The 16,096-nt window shown below is 40.4% G+C and overlaps 1 protein-coding gene across 1 annotated transcript; it reads right to left on the bottom strand.

Annotated features, from left to right (window-relative positions):
* Positions 1–2,278: 2,278 nt before the first annotated feature.
* On the bottom strand, positions 2,279–14,518 carry MMADHC (metabolism of cobalamin associated D). The gene is made up of 7 exons (XM_083840600.1): positions 14,258–14,518; positions 11,875–12,019; positions 11,424–11,641; positions 8,882–8,987; positions 8,086–8,216; positions 6,126–6,212; positions 2,279–4,742 (listed from the first exon to the last, which is right to left on the bottom strand). Exons 1-7 carry the CDS (start codon positions 14,264–14,266, stop codon positions 4,548–4,550), a joined length of 891 nt encoding a protein of 296 aa, XP_083696726.1. The 5' UTR covers positions 14,267–14,518; the 3' UTR covers positions 2,279–4,547.
* Between the last annotated feature and the right edge of the window lie 1,578 nt (positions 14,519–16,096).

Here is a 16,096-nt window from a genome sequence, read left to right as displayed (position 1 = left end):
TAAATGCTTCATTTTGGGTCACACGAGGTATTTCAGCCTGCAATTATTCACTTGCCAATTATTTCCTGCAGAGTTTATGGTCCTTCACCAGGAAAGCATGAATATTTATTCCCATTCTTCATCTCTGCTGCAGTGCTAGCAAGGCACCTCCATCACTCACGTGGTCTCAAACGCAAGACCTGCTATCGGTGGCCACTAAATAGGAACTTGAGAGCAAGAGAAGGAATTAATTTAATGTACAGGGCCACACGGGCAGCTTTGAAGTGTTAACGCTATGGTTCAGCAAGTTACCTAATTTCTTAAGTGGATGATTTCAGAAGTACTTGCTGGGTGTATTCTAATGCAATATAATAGCAATAACATCCTCGGCCCTAGCTATCAGACTATGTCATCTATATCTAGCAGACGTTTTAGAAGCTTCAGTTTGGCCATGCATCTGTGAAAATCATTTCCATGCCTATTTTGAACCATCAGCCTTTTTTCTTTCAGTCCAGGAGGCAAACTGCCCGGAGAGCTGCTTTGCTGCTGAGAGCAGAGCGGAGGACGAAGAGCCTGGGCAGAACCTCTTGGAGCCCAACGAGCTCACAGACCGAGTCCTCTGCATGTTGCTGCGACAAAGCAGCTGACGTCCTGCAGCCTGACCCTTCTGGAGCTGTCTAAAGTTACAGCTGTGCTTCCCTGCAGGTTTATGAACCAGGGTGTCTCTCATTGAATGACGCTGCAATTAGCAAGAAAGGGCAACGAGCCTGCAGACAAGACAGCACGGCAAAGAAAAGGGGCCTTCTCCTGCAGGAGACACCTTTGACCTTGCGGATTATTATTATTATTTTTTTTTCCCCCAGCCAGCTGGCTGCTGGTGGAAGGAGAATAACAGTTCTTCAGTGTTTAAGCTCTTATAAACAAGAGTCGTTTGATTACCTGGCTTGTTTTAACTATGCTCTACAAATGTGTGCACATGGGCCATGAGTCTGATTGCCAATTTTGAGGAAGCTGAGTACAAAAGAAGTGATCCTTAATAAAAAGAGGCTTTAAAAGAGCTGAGCACAAGGCAAGCAGTGCAATGATTTCGCTATTACATTTCAGCTCTACACCACCACTAACAGGATTTTTACTCCCTCTTTCCATGTGATAGGACTATACAGAGGTAATTTTAAACTCAGAGAACAACCGGCTTCTTTGCTCTCTCACAAATAAGCTAGTTGAGCATGAAGCTAAGTTCTGAAGCGTGCATTGTTACAGGAGGATTTATCAAGAATAAATGAATGGTATCAGTGGTTGAGTAGAAGATTTTGAATTCACTGTAGCTCTGTACACAGTCCTCAATCTGCTAAAATGCTATCGACCCGTCCAACCCACCACAGAATCATCCAGGGTTATTTGGGTAACAGCACGACTCCTACAATTAGCTCTTATTGTAGCACAGTGAGCTTGAACGTTCACAGCACTGAGAACACTTTGTGCGTTCTGTTTACCGAAAGCAGAAACTTCTTTGGTCCTTGCTACTTCCACATTTCTACTGGAGCCCAGGTAAAAGCCTCCACTGAGTCTCAACTTCAGGAGCCTGCAGGTGGAAAGAGAAAGATCCTCATCACAGGATCACTTCTGCAGGAAAGCGATCACGTCTTCTGAAAAGAACTGAAGACCTCGAGATATTTCCTTGTGCTCATTCAACTGACCAAGCATCATCGTAATTCAGTCTGAGCTCAGATGCGCAGTGAGGGCTTTCATCTTCCACAGGGCAGAAACCCATCTCCGTCCAACTGCGAACCGGCCATTTCTCTCGGTATCTTGTCCTGGGTTCAGCTTTAAGCCTGGTTAAAAATTTAGTTTTGAAATTTAAAATTAAAATCCTGTTCCCGCTACTGTCCTCAGCAGCGATGCCATCAGCTCTTTAGGACTACAACTCTTAACTTCTCTCTTCACCTTTAGTAGGAATTCTTTGAAAAAATTCTTTGAAAAGACATTTAGCTCAGTTCCTCATATCTTAAGGCCCCTAAGTGACAAACACTTCAACTCTAACGTTTCTTTAGCCTTTTGACTAATATGAATGATTTGTAGACTTGCAGCATTTTAATTATATTCACTATGTATACTGATGTGCTTGCAAATCTAACTACACAGTCACAGCACTGCATCACTTTACTGTATTTTTAATGAACTCATTTTTTAGTAAATATGCCAAGCTGTTAGAAACTTGCTAGAAACTAATAGCCTCTCCAAATTAAGAACTTCCCCCAGAACATTAATCTTTGCTAAAGAGACAGATGTGACCTTACATGCAGCATCTCTTTTCATGTTTATTTCTTCAGCATAGAAAGGAACTCATTTTGTAACACCGATATTTTTTTTAATTATCAGAAATACATTTAATCACACTGCATTCAAGAACTTTTATTTCATAATAGCAAGTTAATATACATTATAGCTCTTCTGCTGTGAAGGAGGTAGAACAGGAACAGTTCTAGCCTCTTTTGAGAGTTTTGACAAACTTGTAAGTACAAGAAAATGTTATTTAGAAAAATACCCCAAAATGCTACTTAGAAAAATACCTCAAAATGCTACTTCCCCTCGAATTCTGGCATGAAGTACTAGTAACAGCGATGTCAAGGCAAAAACTCCCAACGTCTTCAGTGAGATTTTTGCCTTGGGTTAGAACAATTTGAAAAGACACTGTTAAAAAATTATTTTTTTTTTAGTTCATACCCCGTGAAGTATCATGCGGAAAACCACTGTCCCAAGTTTAATTTGGATAGCTGCCTGAAAGTCCACCCCGCTTTATAAAACATAGGAAAGGCGAGTACAGCAAAGCCACTTTAGGAAAAAAAAGAGACAGTATCGAAAACCTTTGAGATAGCTAAAATATATGTGAACCCGTTCACAGAATTTATTTTTCTAATATTTATTTCTCTACAGTTGTGTACACCTAGACACTACCCCTCTTTTTATCAAATGAGGTAATTGGCATTCTGCAAAACAATTGTGTTTCAATTGGTTTTGTACACAGAAGACACTCTGTAGCTTCTTGAGTATTTTTTCATCCTTTTGACAAGAATGAGATCAAAGAACAAAGAAACTTGTGCTCTGGAAATGCGGCAGATGCCACAAAAAGCAATAAACAATCTTGCCTCAACAGCCATACGCTTTTCTTGGAATGTGTGTGGGCCAGAGCCAAAAGTGATGACAAGATGGCACGACAAGCCCTGAACGGCTGGCCTAGCTATAGTGAATTACAGAAGGCAGCGCTCACTTCTCCAGCAGCGTCTTCCTCAACTGCACCTCTGTGACCCGGCAATCATTAACAAGGAAAGATACAGGCACTTGTAAAAGGGTCTGGTTCTAAACCCATTAGAGCCAACAAAAAACCTTGGTGATAACTGGCTTAGGTGCTGAGTAGGGAATAGAAATAGCATACAAACCTAGAACAAGTTTTAAATCTGTAGTTGTTAATATTGGAAAAAGAAGTGAAAATCCCTAGCTACTGGAAAGGATGCTAAAGCTCTCAGAGCATCTTCTTGGCAGTCGTTATCCAGACAAAAGTTGCATTAAGTTTTGTCTGAGTCAAGACTGAAGGATTCCCATTGTTGCATAAACTGGCATAGCTACAGCTGTGGAGTATTACCGAACGGCCCTAAAAAGTGACTGCAGGGACATTAAAATCTAGTTAGCTGGTCTCTGTAGAGAAGCAGCTGAATTTTTGGAAGTTTAGATACCCTTAATTTTCCTCACTACTCTTTCTGGTGTAACTTCAGTTGACTTGATTGTTTCTACGCCACCTAAAGATATTTTAATCTTCCCCTTGAAATATCTTTACAATTGATGAAAATTAAAGTACCTCATCATAATTGCCCTTTACTCAGGCATTTCAAAATTCCGCAGAGACAAATCTCAATTGCATACAAGAAAAAACAATGATGATATCCATATTGCCCTATTACCTTTTTTCCATATCTATGTATTTAATGACCTATAAAAGTTACAAAAGTAACTCTAAATTACATTTACATATATAACACTGATAAAATAAAATCCCAAGCAACATGAAGACAAAAAACATTAAGAGATGACTGATTCTAGAGTAACTTATGACTTTTTACAGTCTCAGGATGTAGCAACCATGTGAACACTTCCCTCCTGAAGTATAACGTGTACAATTTCTGCCACTTATTGCAGTAAGTGGTGAAATTCCCAGGAAATTCAGTGGTATCAGGGTTTTTTAATGCGAAGAACACAGATTTGTCAGATATCAAAAAGTCAGAAGAGTTGATAATACTAAAAGAGGCTATGCAGACAGCTACATATGCATTCAAGTTGGTTTAAATTCATTCAGGATGAAGGAAACTCACAGCTTAAAATTCATGTGTCACATATAGGTATCTGATAAAATGTTGTCAAATGATATTCTAAGTCACATGTGATGAGCAAATATTCATAAGACTAAAATAAATAACAGATACTTTATTATCTAGGAATACTTCAGATTGTGGTATTCCCTGACAATGCTTGTACAGAATCATCTAGTCAGAAGACGAGCGAAACCCTGACAGTTCCTAGTTTCCGCTCAGTTTTCTCATGATAGGGCTGTCAGGTTCAGCGTTGGTGAAGATACTTCCTACGATGACGTGAGTACCCCAGATGTTATGACGAATAACTTTGCAGCAGCCAAGATCATCAACGGAGAATCCAAAGTGGCGGTAGCGTTCATCTGTTTCAAACAGGGTGTTGTTTGTGTAAGGTCCAAAAAACTAGGTGGAAAGAGAGAATTTCACATAGTATTTCCAAGAACATTCCAGACTATAAGGGTTAACAGCCCAGTAACAACACATTCAAGCTTTAAAAATGTCACTATTACCCCTTTTCAAAACAAAGCCTAAGCCCAACAGTACCAGCTACATTTGTTGGAAGAAGTTTTTATGAAGATCTGTTTGTGCGATCTACGTGCAGAGCACCTCTGATTGCACTGGTAGCCCATATTTAGAGGTTTCCCCTTACTGCTGACAGAGGTCTGAGGGTGTATCGGCATGTCTGAATGTCCAATCAATCACACATAAAAAATAAATTAAATGCCTTGAAAAAGTAGAAGATTTAAAAAAAAACATTTAGGATAGAAACCTCCTGTAAAATAGCAAAATTAAGACGTATCTTTTCAATGAGCCCCCTAAAAAGAAAATGCTTTCAATAGCAAAATGTTATATAACAATAACAGAAAACTTATTTCAGTTGCTTTACCTCAGAAGAGGAAGCTTCTGACAAAAGCCTACTGCTGCTGAGCAGGTTATGGGTAAGGATGTTGCTACCGAACTGGAGCCCAAAGACATTATCTTACTTTTATTAACCTGTCACTATTCTTTAAATGCATGGAATTCCCAGGGAAGCTTTTAAGTACTATAAACACCTTCAACGGCTTGTTTAGCTTATAAACAATCCCTGTTAAACCTAGTTGCCTCTGATGACACAATAAATCATGGCCTTTCATGGTATTTTTAAATAAAAACCGCACTAAAATGAGCTTTGCCATGATTACGTTTAACTATGATATGGTTTTAACGATTAGTTCTCAGACAAAAATGCATGTGAACGCATGTTTTAATAGAAATCCTCAGTGCTGTCTTGTAAATTTTAAGCCACTGTTGCATTTTACAGATGTCTTGGTAAGAAACTGTCAGCTCTCCAGAGAACTGGTGTAATCTGGCAGTGAATGCCAATGCTGTTTAAACAGAACAAGCCATTCATTTTTTCTGCTTAACAAATATATAATTAACTAGTGCAAAGAGGTTTTTTAAAAAGCACCCATCTAGACAGATAGGTGTATGGACTACCAAAAGACCTTTGGAGGGCACAAGGCATCAACCATGTTGTGATGAAGAATTTTTAGGCATCAAATTTCTAGTTACCTAAAATTCAACTTCATTGCTGAACGATGCTCTCAGAAGTGCCAACTGCAACAACAGCTGACACAGCGTATGAAGTGGCTGGGGGCCACTACCCTATCTTCTAAATTTAGAAAAGGGATTATCCTGTGGTAACAGCTTCTGATCAGTATGAAAAAGTTGGATTTAACCCATATAGAAGAATACAAATACCACTGCTAATTAGGACAACAGGGTTCCGCACAGCGCACAACTTACAGCCAGTCCTGAGGATGGATCAATGAAGTCGGCCCAATAGCCTTCAGAACAGATTGCATAGCAAATTTCCTTGGCACCATTAATGAACTTAAAGGGAAGAAAAAAAGATATTAAAACTTCTTTTTGGAAAATATAAATAGATCAGAATGCATATAAAATTTTCCAAAAGTAACTTTCCGTAAATCTAAGACTTAGCTGTTTTCCAGACAACAACAAAAAAATCAGATTTAAAGCTGACGTCCCAGCATGGCACAAGAAAATTACAAGACCTACAGATGACATAGCACATTTCTGCAGATAAATAAGTGAGAACAGGAGATCTCAGTTATGTGTTTTGAATCGCGTAGATCGGCAGCTTTCAGCCTACATTAGGAAGGTAACAGGAATTCACAGAAAACTCCTGAAGAAGTCTGCAAATGTGAATGAGAACCTTCCCCCAAAAAAACTCGAGACAGGCATTGATTCTAAAACCATCTATGCACTGAATTGATGTAGCTCCCTTGAAACATGAAGGAATTGCCCTCATCTCATTAAAAAGAAAACTAACTTCAGATTAAGTTTACATTCTATTTACTTTCAATTAGATAAAATTGGACTGTTTTCAGGAATTAGTGTCCCGAGCAGTTCAAGGTACAAAGACTATTACATTTATTAAGACGGTAAGGCTGAATGGTCCCAAATAAGGGAAGTTTATCCTTCACAGCAATCAGTTCTGTACTTTGAAGTTTGCTGGCTCTGAAGAACAACTATCTTCCAACTCTGAGTCACAAATGTAAGCAAGCCATCTGAAGGCATCATTTAAGGCACTACATTTCTGGTACAACACTGAATCAACAGATGCAGTGTAACAGCTCCACAGCAACCTCTTAGAGTGGTATTAATAAATGCTTTAGATTAACCACTGTAAACACTTAGATTGACTGTAAATAACCCTCATTACTTCAGCACAAGCCTCTCACATCAAATTAGTATTTTTAATGTTACTTCTAACCATTTATGAAGCAAACAAACAGACCATTTTCCGGTGAGTTTGCTGTTAGTAACCTTTAGGCTGGGAGGTTAAAGCTAACATCCTAACACCCCTACAATGACTATATTAGACTTGACAGGGAGGTGCACAAGGAAGAAAGATGCCAATTAACATATAATTAGACCAGATTACAATGCCAAAGACCAACAGACCATAAACAATTCAAAGAGAAGAACACACTAAAACGAAGGGAATTTTAATTTGTGTGTAATTTTTATGTTGATCCTTCAGACTGCTGCTTCCTTTTCTGTGGTGACCCTTACACTGCTTTATACAGACCACGTCTGCACTTTCCAAGGTTGAAAAGGACAGTAGCAGACTTATTTTCAAACATAAATTTGACCCTCACTTCACAGATTAAAATCCCATACAATAATTTTTACTGATTTTAGAAAAACTACAATATACAAAGCTGCTGTATTTTAAGGTATGAAGAAAAACCCACCAGCAGTGGTGAACATCGACACCTGCTGGAGCAGTCAAAACTCTGAAGAATGAGAAAAAACTATTTTCAGAGAGACCTCTAGTGGCAAGAGAAGACAGAGCGCACAAGGCTGGTTAGCATGTAGTTATCACTGATACCCAGATCATATCTATTATCAGAAGGTGAGGATGCACTCACTGACAGAGCACATGCTGGAATTTCCATTACATCACAGAAAAACACAGAGCAACAAAATCCTACAAAATAAATTGTACTGAAGGTGAAATAAGGCAAGAAAATACTTGCTGCCCTTTAGATGCAACAGGAGAACAGCCTTTAATAAAAGTGACAAAGCTGGAAAAAGTTGTCTCCTTTTCGTCAGAAAGAGAACACAGTGCTAGCTCAAACACGCAATACAGAATATTACTGCCAGAGCTAGAAATGGTCTGAATATACAAATCAGACTGATCAACAAAGATAAGCTGATGCTCATGTCAGCTACTTACATTTTCTAAGAGCATTTCTCTCTCATCTTCTACTTCTTGACTCCATGCAGTCATATCATTTTTAGTCTTCTGGGTAACTGTTAACACTGTTAAACGGCTGGCATTCACTTCTGGAAACATTAACTCGAAGTCTAAAGAAAAGGAAACCAGCAGTTTATGATCTCTCTTACTTTATTTAGGACTTTTCAATTTTAGACAAATTATCAACCCTACTTTCAAGCTTTCGTTTCATTTAAATAGGAGATATGTGTGTTTTTCACCTCAGATGTGCAAACAGCACGCTGTTTTGATGCTGACGTTATTTTTGTGGTAATGCACATTGGTAAGGCCCTGCTAAAGGTCACTTATTAAAGTTTTCACTTGAATTTAATTTCAATCATTATCTTTTAGACCAGAAAGAAAAATACAAAACCAATGCCTTCAGGAGTAATATGATTTCAATTCACTCTTTTACTAAGAAGTAGTGCCAAAACACTTGATTTTGTCACAACCTGGTTTTTAGGTAATGAATCATTTCCAAAGTTTCTTGACCCTGTAGAAGCAGACAGAAGTTACTCCCCACCCCAGCTGATCTTAAATTTAATGGCACTGAATTTTATATGAAATGCAAAGTATTGTCAACAGCAAAATTTCAGTCTTTGTTTTATAACGTTTTTCTTTTGTAAAATACCGACTTTGGATTACCTTATTCCATTATACATTCTGTCAATTTTATCAGAGCCTTTATGTACATATTTTACTTCTTTTTTAAAAAAATACTTTTTTTTTTTTTTTTAACTGTCCAGAAAATACATACCTTTTTGTAACAGTTCAGGACAAGCTTGTACTGCACATTCTACCTTTGCATTTTCAAAGTATGTTTCAGCGTTATTTATTTGCTGTTTCTGTGGAACATCAGCACCCTGAGAAAAGTGAAAATTTTAACTTTCCTATTAATACACAACAGGAATAACAATGCACACCAGAGTGTAATTTTGCAACTCTATGTCCACTGATACACCCAAGTAGTTTCGCAGAAAGTTGGTTTGCTGTGACTTTAAGACTGTTTTTCAAATATTAAAATTAGAACAGATACATATAACCTATTACATAAACAGAAATTTAAACTTTAACTGTGTTATCCAAAGCCTTAACCAATAGAGAATTTTTGAAAAACACCCCTTTGAAATAATGGCCTGAAAGTATTCAATCCAACGACAACTGACAGATTACAGACATACACGTTCCCTAAACTGGAATAAAACAGCTCTAAAGCTCCGAACTGCCAGTAATTTCAGCTTTAGCAGCCTAAAAATCAGCAGCATTTTCCAATAAAACTATTTTTATTCTCTACAGTTTAGTTCTACAGTTTCTTAAAAAAAGAAAAAAACACAGATTCTTACATGTATGTTACAAATCCAGCACTGTTAAGTCAGATGTATAACATTTAAGCTTACAATGTCCTTAACAGGGAAGTTAAAACAGCTGCCTCCTTTGGCATATCAACTGCTACGTAACATTGGCACAGAATGCCTAAATACAGCTTTTCTAACATTAACTTTGCCATAATTTACAAGGACTTTCTCTTAAGACTGAAATTAAAACGTAGAGTACACTGTGTCCTATCTAACATACACTTGTATCTCCAAGTTCTCCCTAGAGAAAACTATTACATGGAACTCAAAGCATAGTTTGCACTTCTGTTCTAGAATTTAAAACCAAGAATAGTAGCAAAAAAAGAACCCACGAAAATCATGTATACAAACAGCAGACATTAACTGCACTTTCAGTACATGTTTTCACATGTACCTTGCGTTGTAACTGCAGAAGTCAGCTCAGCTGGTACTTTAAGCCTCCCAAATCACGCAGTGATGCTGGTGCACCCTTCCTGTTCTTCCTAATCACAGGATGCTTCTCTTACTAACAAAGGTACGGCGATGGTTGACTCTGATTTGCCTACTGCTCCCATTCCATCCAGCTAATATCCACCTACACAGTACATCCACTTACCACGCATGCCATCAGCAAGAGACGATGGCCATTTTCCTAAGATGAACACCACTTCTCATACTAATGACCTGGTAGGTTCATTTATTCTGCTCGCATCAACTAATTTATCACTCTGTGGTACAGAGAGGCCAGAGGGGTTTGCCATTCCTCTGCCTGCTTCAAGGAGAGGTGCCTGAGCTTCAGTGGCGCTGAGCTGTTCTCCTACTTGCTGGAGGAACCTGTGGCAGGAGGCCTTTGTATTAGCTGATGCCATTGCCCAAATCTGGGTCTTCTCCAGAAGTGACCAGTTTAGCGTTTTCACTAGCTAAATGCCGTCCATGGATTCCTGAACAGCACTAGTATCAAACAGAGCTGATTCTTGTTAACTGCCCTCTGAGTACCAGTTGCAAACCCCCCCTCTGCTCTTTCCAGTTTCTCTGTTCAATTTGGAGCAGCAGCAGCTGCACTGAGAGCTTTATTATACAAGCAATCTTTCTAGAAAGCAGACGTGCATTCAGCACACCTGGTTTGCATTAAAGAGAAGACTAGAACTTTTTTTGGTCTTTTGACCAAAGTTATGATCCACAAAAGCTGAAACAATTCTGTGAGCTCACCAGAAGTTTGTTTTCTAAACACTTTGGAATACAATATTACATTTACAAAAAACACTACACAGCATTTTTACAGCAGATTTATTAGCTGACTTCTGATGTCTGAGCATGTCACAAACTCAGAGATGGGAAAGTTGAATCAGCAGCTAGTAGCAATAAACATTTGTTGAAACACTCTGATCATGCAAGTCAAGCTAGCAATTAGCAAGCTGCCTGTTAATAAAGCATCTGACTCGCTGCAAGTTCTGTAATTGCCAAAATGCATTCTCATTTTGAGACGTGAGGTTGAGCTGTGCTGGTCTGCTTCTCACATCTGAATTCAGTGGTAGTCAGAGCTAAACAGGCAGGTCTAAGGACACTGCCCAAACTATGCAAGCCCAGGTCCATTAAATGAAATGCTGAAGTTAAGAAACTACCAGTCCTATTTGATAAGAGGTGTTGGGACTTGTTAAACAGTACATTTTGAACCTGAAGTTTTCTTTTCACACATCTATATAAGTCATTACTAAAATACTATTTCACTAAGCACTACTTAGACGTACAGTTAAAAAGAAAAAAAAATATTTCAGGGTTTGTTTTTGCTTCTCCTAAAAGAAAAAAATCAGCCAGGTTCTATGCAATCTCCCCCTCACCCTACCTGACACTCATCTTTAAACACCATCTGGATCATCATCGGTATCTTTTTTCAGGAGGAAGAGAGAATAATTATGTTTCTTCCAGACAATAAGTATCAGCCTCACAGAGGAAGCCTGTTCTTACCTGAAATTCATTTATGTATTGTGCCATTACAAATTCATGCCTTTCACTTGGTGAAGGCTCCGCTAATATATCAGGCAGAGGTTTTGAAACTTGGCTTTTCTTCTGAGAAGCAGTACCATTTAGGTGACAGTCAAACCCAATATTACCAGGCAACTGGAATCTCTGGTCTTGAGGACCAAATGGACCCATTACTTCATCTGGCCATACAGTTCTTGGACCTGTAAAAGTCAAGGCCTTGCTTTAGTCATCACATTATTTAACAAGAAAAAAAAAAAGACAAAAAACCTCTCCCATTCAAATATCTGTATTTCATCACAATCATATATAACCAAGGCAACCACAACACAGAAGTGTCCTGCAAAAAAACACACTTCTGAATTCCCAGTTTTATATGGGGTGGACAGTTCTGATAGCACATGAATTCAAAGAAAATGAATTTGCTTTTTCTTACATAAATCAGGAGGTGTAGCAGCAACATGAGGCTCATCTGAGCCAGAGGAGCCTGCTGTAGAAAAAGCCTTGGGATTTACAACTCTTTTGACTAAGGAATAAAACCCTGGTAGGTAGGTGACCAATCTTGCTCTGTTACAGAGCACCTGAGAAGACAAAAACAAAAGCAAGTATTATATACTGCTAGCAAAATTACTAGTTTAAGTACAGTTTTGTAGATCACAAGAGAAAACCTCACTCCACAATTAAAACTGTAATTTATCATCACTTATTTTTGTAAAATCAGTATTTAAGAACACATTATTATCATTTTTATATTAGTAATAGTATTCTAAGTAAAGGAAAAGCCTTAAAAGCACTTAGTGATAGGCCTCCTCACTTTAGGAAAACAAAACTTAAAAGTTTAAATAGCACCACTGAGACCCCATAACCTAGATTAGGTTGTACATGTGAAAAAATTTATGCATTGTTTCCATGATTACCACAATTCAATCATGTCATTCATTATCAGAAATACTGTTAAGTAAGTGCTGATATCCAAAACCTCTGCCCTAAAACTAGGCCAAACATTAGTTAACCTGTAGTCCCACTTCCTAAAAGACTTGAGGGAGACGCAGGATAGCATCCCTACAGATACATCTTGCAGCTCCCATCTAGAAGCACACGTACATATGTGCATACACACATTTCTTCGCCAGCAGAGTATGCATACCAACAGCTCTGAGCCATACAGGGGGACATGCATACCAGAACAGGTGGGTATGGTAATTTCTGCTTCTGTATTTTGCTCTTGAAATCCATAAATATTTAACATGTGCAAAACTTCAGCTAGTACAACCAACGTTATTTAGATTTGCAAACTCAGCACATTCACATATTTATAAACAAGTATTACTGCAAACAGATCAGATCGGTACCCTGGGCAAGCTGCCAATAAGCCACAAAACCTTTGTGAACGCTGCGGTCTTGGAATACACCAGAAAATCTGCTTCACGCCACGGAACTCTACTGTCAACATAACTTTCAATTGCTGAAGATGACTCTGTCAGAAGCTGATTCAGCCACGCAGCAAACGATGCAATGCTACCTCCCTGAGCACGCAAATGGTCTCAGCAAAGGGCTCCAAAGAGCTGCTGGCTCCTCACCACAAGGATTAACTCTGAAGCCTGACGATGGTGTGCATCTCAAACAGCAGCACGAGCAACTGCCGCTGATCTTTTTTTTTTTTTTGTGAAAAAAAAGAAAACATCCAGGTGACCCAATTAAACAGAATGGCATAATCTATTTTTTATGCTTTAAAAACAGACGGGTTACTTTCATGACACAGTTCCACACACGTAACAAAAGTAACCCATCATACACCCAAAAGGTAAAGCATAATTTAAAAGATCTTAAATCTACAAAACACACATTCCTGGAAAACGTAACCGCTCCCCGCTATAGTCAATGTGTTTTCATAAAACTTCATTCCCCAACGAGAGAAAGAAATTATTTTGAGAAACTGAAACAACGGGTTCTTCCTTAAATACCGTATTCTTGATCATATAGGAGTTTACCCATGTGTTTACCACTAAGTATGTAACCAAAAAGCTTATTTCCAAAAAAGTAAGAAAACTGTACTACTCACATGTTTTGATAAAGACTCTATTCAAGCTGTCAGGACCTCAGCCAATAAATACCTGCTTCTTCCATACTACCTCCACACAAACATACAGTGTCTGATACATCTTACTAACATCACGACGACTCAAACACGTTAACACACAGTTAATTTACTAACATTATCAAGTTTTTATAGTTACGGTCTTAAGCTGTCTAGGTCTAAAACAGCAGGTTTAAAAGATTTGTGTAACAAAAACAAACCCTGCTGATCCCACTTGAACCTTTTCCTTACCATGTAAAAGCACTACTGAAATAAGTTATTGTGAAACAAACGCATATATTGAAGTATACACAGATTAAAGTATACAGAAACAATTACCGATGACACATAATCACAAGAGAAACATTTTTTCCTTATCAGCAGGTTCATTTAAGGCTGAGATGTTACCACTCCGATACGTTGATTTAGCTCACTACTGCAAATATTTACATACCTGGCGTCACCCCAGTAAAAAATCCCGCTGAGACCAAAGAACATTCCCGTCTCGGTGACAAAACAAACCAGATCAGAAAAGTATGTTTTATGTTTCAGTCTGAAAGCACCCCAGTGAACTTAAAGGCTTCACCTTAACACATGATACGCTTCGGGCGCTCAGAGGGGAGAAGGATGACACTCCCGGCGACCTCTTCCTGAGAATTATTATTATTTTTTTTTTAAAGGCTGCTTTGAAGGGGGGAGGAAGACGGGGGCGCCCCCGAGCCGCCGAGGGGGGGTTGCTCACCTTGGCCATCGCCGCCGCCCGGCTGCCCCGGCCCGGCTCCCCCTGCAAGAGAAGCGAACGCAGCGGCCCTGAGGCGCCCGGCCCGGCCCCGCTCCCCCCTCGGGGCCGCCCCCCGCTGCCCTGACAGCGGCCTCCCGCGGCGACGCCCGCTCCTCCCAGGCACACGGCGGCGGGGACCGAGGGGCACCGAGGGGGACCGGAGACCGACGGGGGCCAGGAACCGCCCGGCTCCGCTCCGCTCTTCCTACAAAATGGCGGCCGCCGCCGCCCCGCGGCGCTCCCCCTCAGCCACCTCCCCGCCCGCCGCCAGGCCCGGCGAGTTGCTCCGCCGGCACGTCGATCAGACCGCTTGGGGCCGGCCGGGGCGGCGGCGGCGGGGCTCTCCTCAGGGCGGCCGCCGCCATGTTGTCCCCTCAGAGGCCCGCCGCCTTCCTCTGCCTCCCGCCCGCCCGGGCTGCGGCCGCCACCAGTCTCGGGCACCCCTGGGCGCAGCGCCCTGCCGTGGGGTCCCTCACGGGAGCCGGGGGAGCCGGGGCCGGCTGCGGGGGGCGGCGCAGTGCCCGCCCGGGGCGCCAGGGGTCAGCAGCGCAGCGTGCTGCCGGCCCGTCCCCGAGCCGGGCGCCCGGAGGGCCGTTAAGTGTGGCAGGGGGAGAGGCGGTGTTACCGGGGCGAATAAACCGGGAGGCTTCCGTCTCCCCACAGGCCATTAGGTGCCTTAAAAGTCAGAACTGGGAGCAAAAATGCCATTTCTGCTGACAAAACATGTCCTCGAAGGGCGATCCGTAGCTTCCTTCAGTATCTTCAATAAACCTTCCTTCAACAGACCAAAGTTTGTGTTTATTTTTTCCCTCACTTCATCTTTATGAACTGCTTTTTCTCCCTAGTCCTAGGTTTTTGGGATCTGCAGTGGCATGAGCTTGCAAGCAAGTCTTCACTTAAAATCAACTTTTACATTACAAACTGTATTTGTGCTGAGGTAATTCCCTGGGTTAAAGTCTTAATTTTTTATTTATGTACTTGCTGCTACATGAAATTAATTAACTGCAGAAGTTACTAGCACATACTGGCAGCCCCGCAGTGCAACAAGCTGTGTTTGGGGGCACGGCCTTGTTGCTCCCAGAGAAAAACAGAAACTCAAAGACAGTTAATATTTATTATTTCGTGCCTACTGACTACATGTATTCTATTCAGTAGGTAAATCGCTATCCACAGAAAGTGTTGAACATAAATACGACATTAGTGTGGCTCAGTTAGGGCGCTGATCCCAAAGCCATCTCCACACACATTACAAATGCCTATGTTCCCGCTTCATTCACAGAATCAGGCTGGTTTTCTTTCACATCTTCAAAATGTTTTATACTTTCACAGCTCTATGACCTTGGTTCAAATTGGCATCCTTTCCTTTTTAAGTCTCACCTGGAACATGAAGTGTTTGTCCTCTCTGGCCTGAGATGTGTCTGTAAGAAGGATCATCTTAGGTCCTTCTTTTTCATCTTTTTCATCTTTTTTTTTTTTTTTTTTTTATTTTCCCATGCTTATTCGACATCCAAACACTTTGTCCATCATACCATATCTACCAGTTGGAGTTGGACTCAATGATCCAATGGGTCCCTTCCAACTTGGGATATTCTATGATCCTATACCAACTCCACAATTGCTTGTATGCTGCATCTTTCCAGCTTTTCTAAGAAAGCTCTAGTGCTCAATTTTCTAATTTGGAGGCTGGAATAGCTTTCCAGAGGCAGTGTACTGAACAACCTCATTGTCTTTGTCTACAAGTTCACTCTGTTTTGTTTGCCTAGCATGGCGATCACCCTCTGTGTCTTACCTTCTCGTAAA

This window comes from Anser anser (genome assembly GCF_964211835.1).
Source record: "Anser anser genome assembly, chromosome: 6".
In the NCBI taxonomy this organism is placed as follows: domain Eukaryota; kingdom Metazoa; phylum Chordata; class Aves; order Anseriformes; family Anatidae; genus Anser; species Anser anser.
Note: the sequence above shows the minus strand (reverse complement) of the source record. Positions and strands in the feature narration are given on the sequence as shown.

Excerpts from the sequence above, each read along its gene's own strand:
- MMADHC (XM_083840600.1), bottom strand. Across the intron at positions 6,213-8,085 it reads GAGAAATGCTCTTAGAAAAT|TTCATTAATGGTGCCAAGGA; the intron begins GTAAGTAGCTGA and ends CTTCCCTTTAAG. Across the intron at positions 4,743-6,125 it reads ATCCATCCTCAGGACTGGCT|TTTTTTGGACCTTACACAAA; the intron begins GTAAGTTGTGCG and ends CTTTCCACCTAG.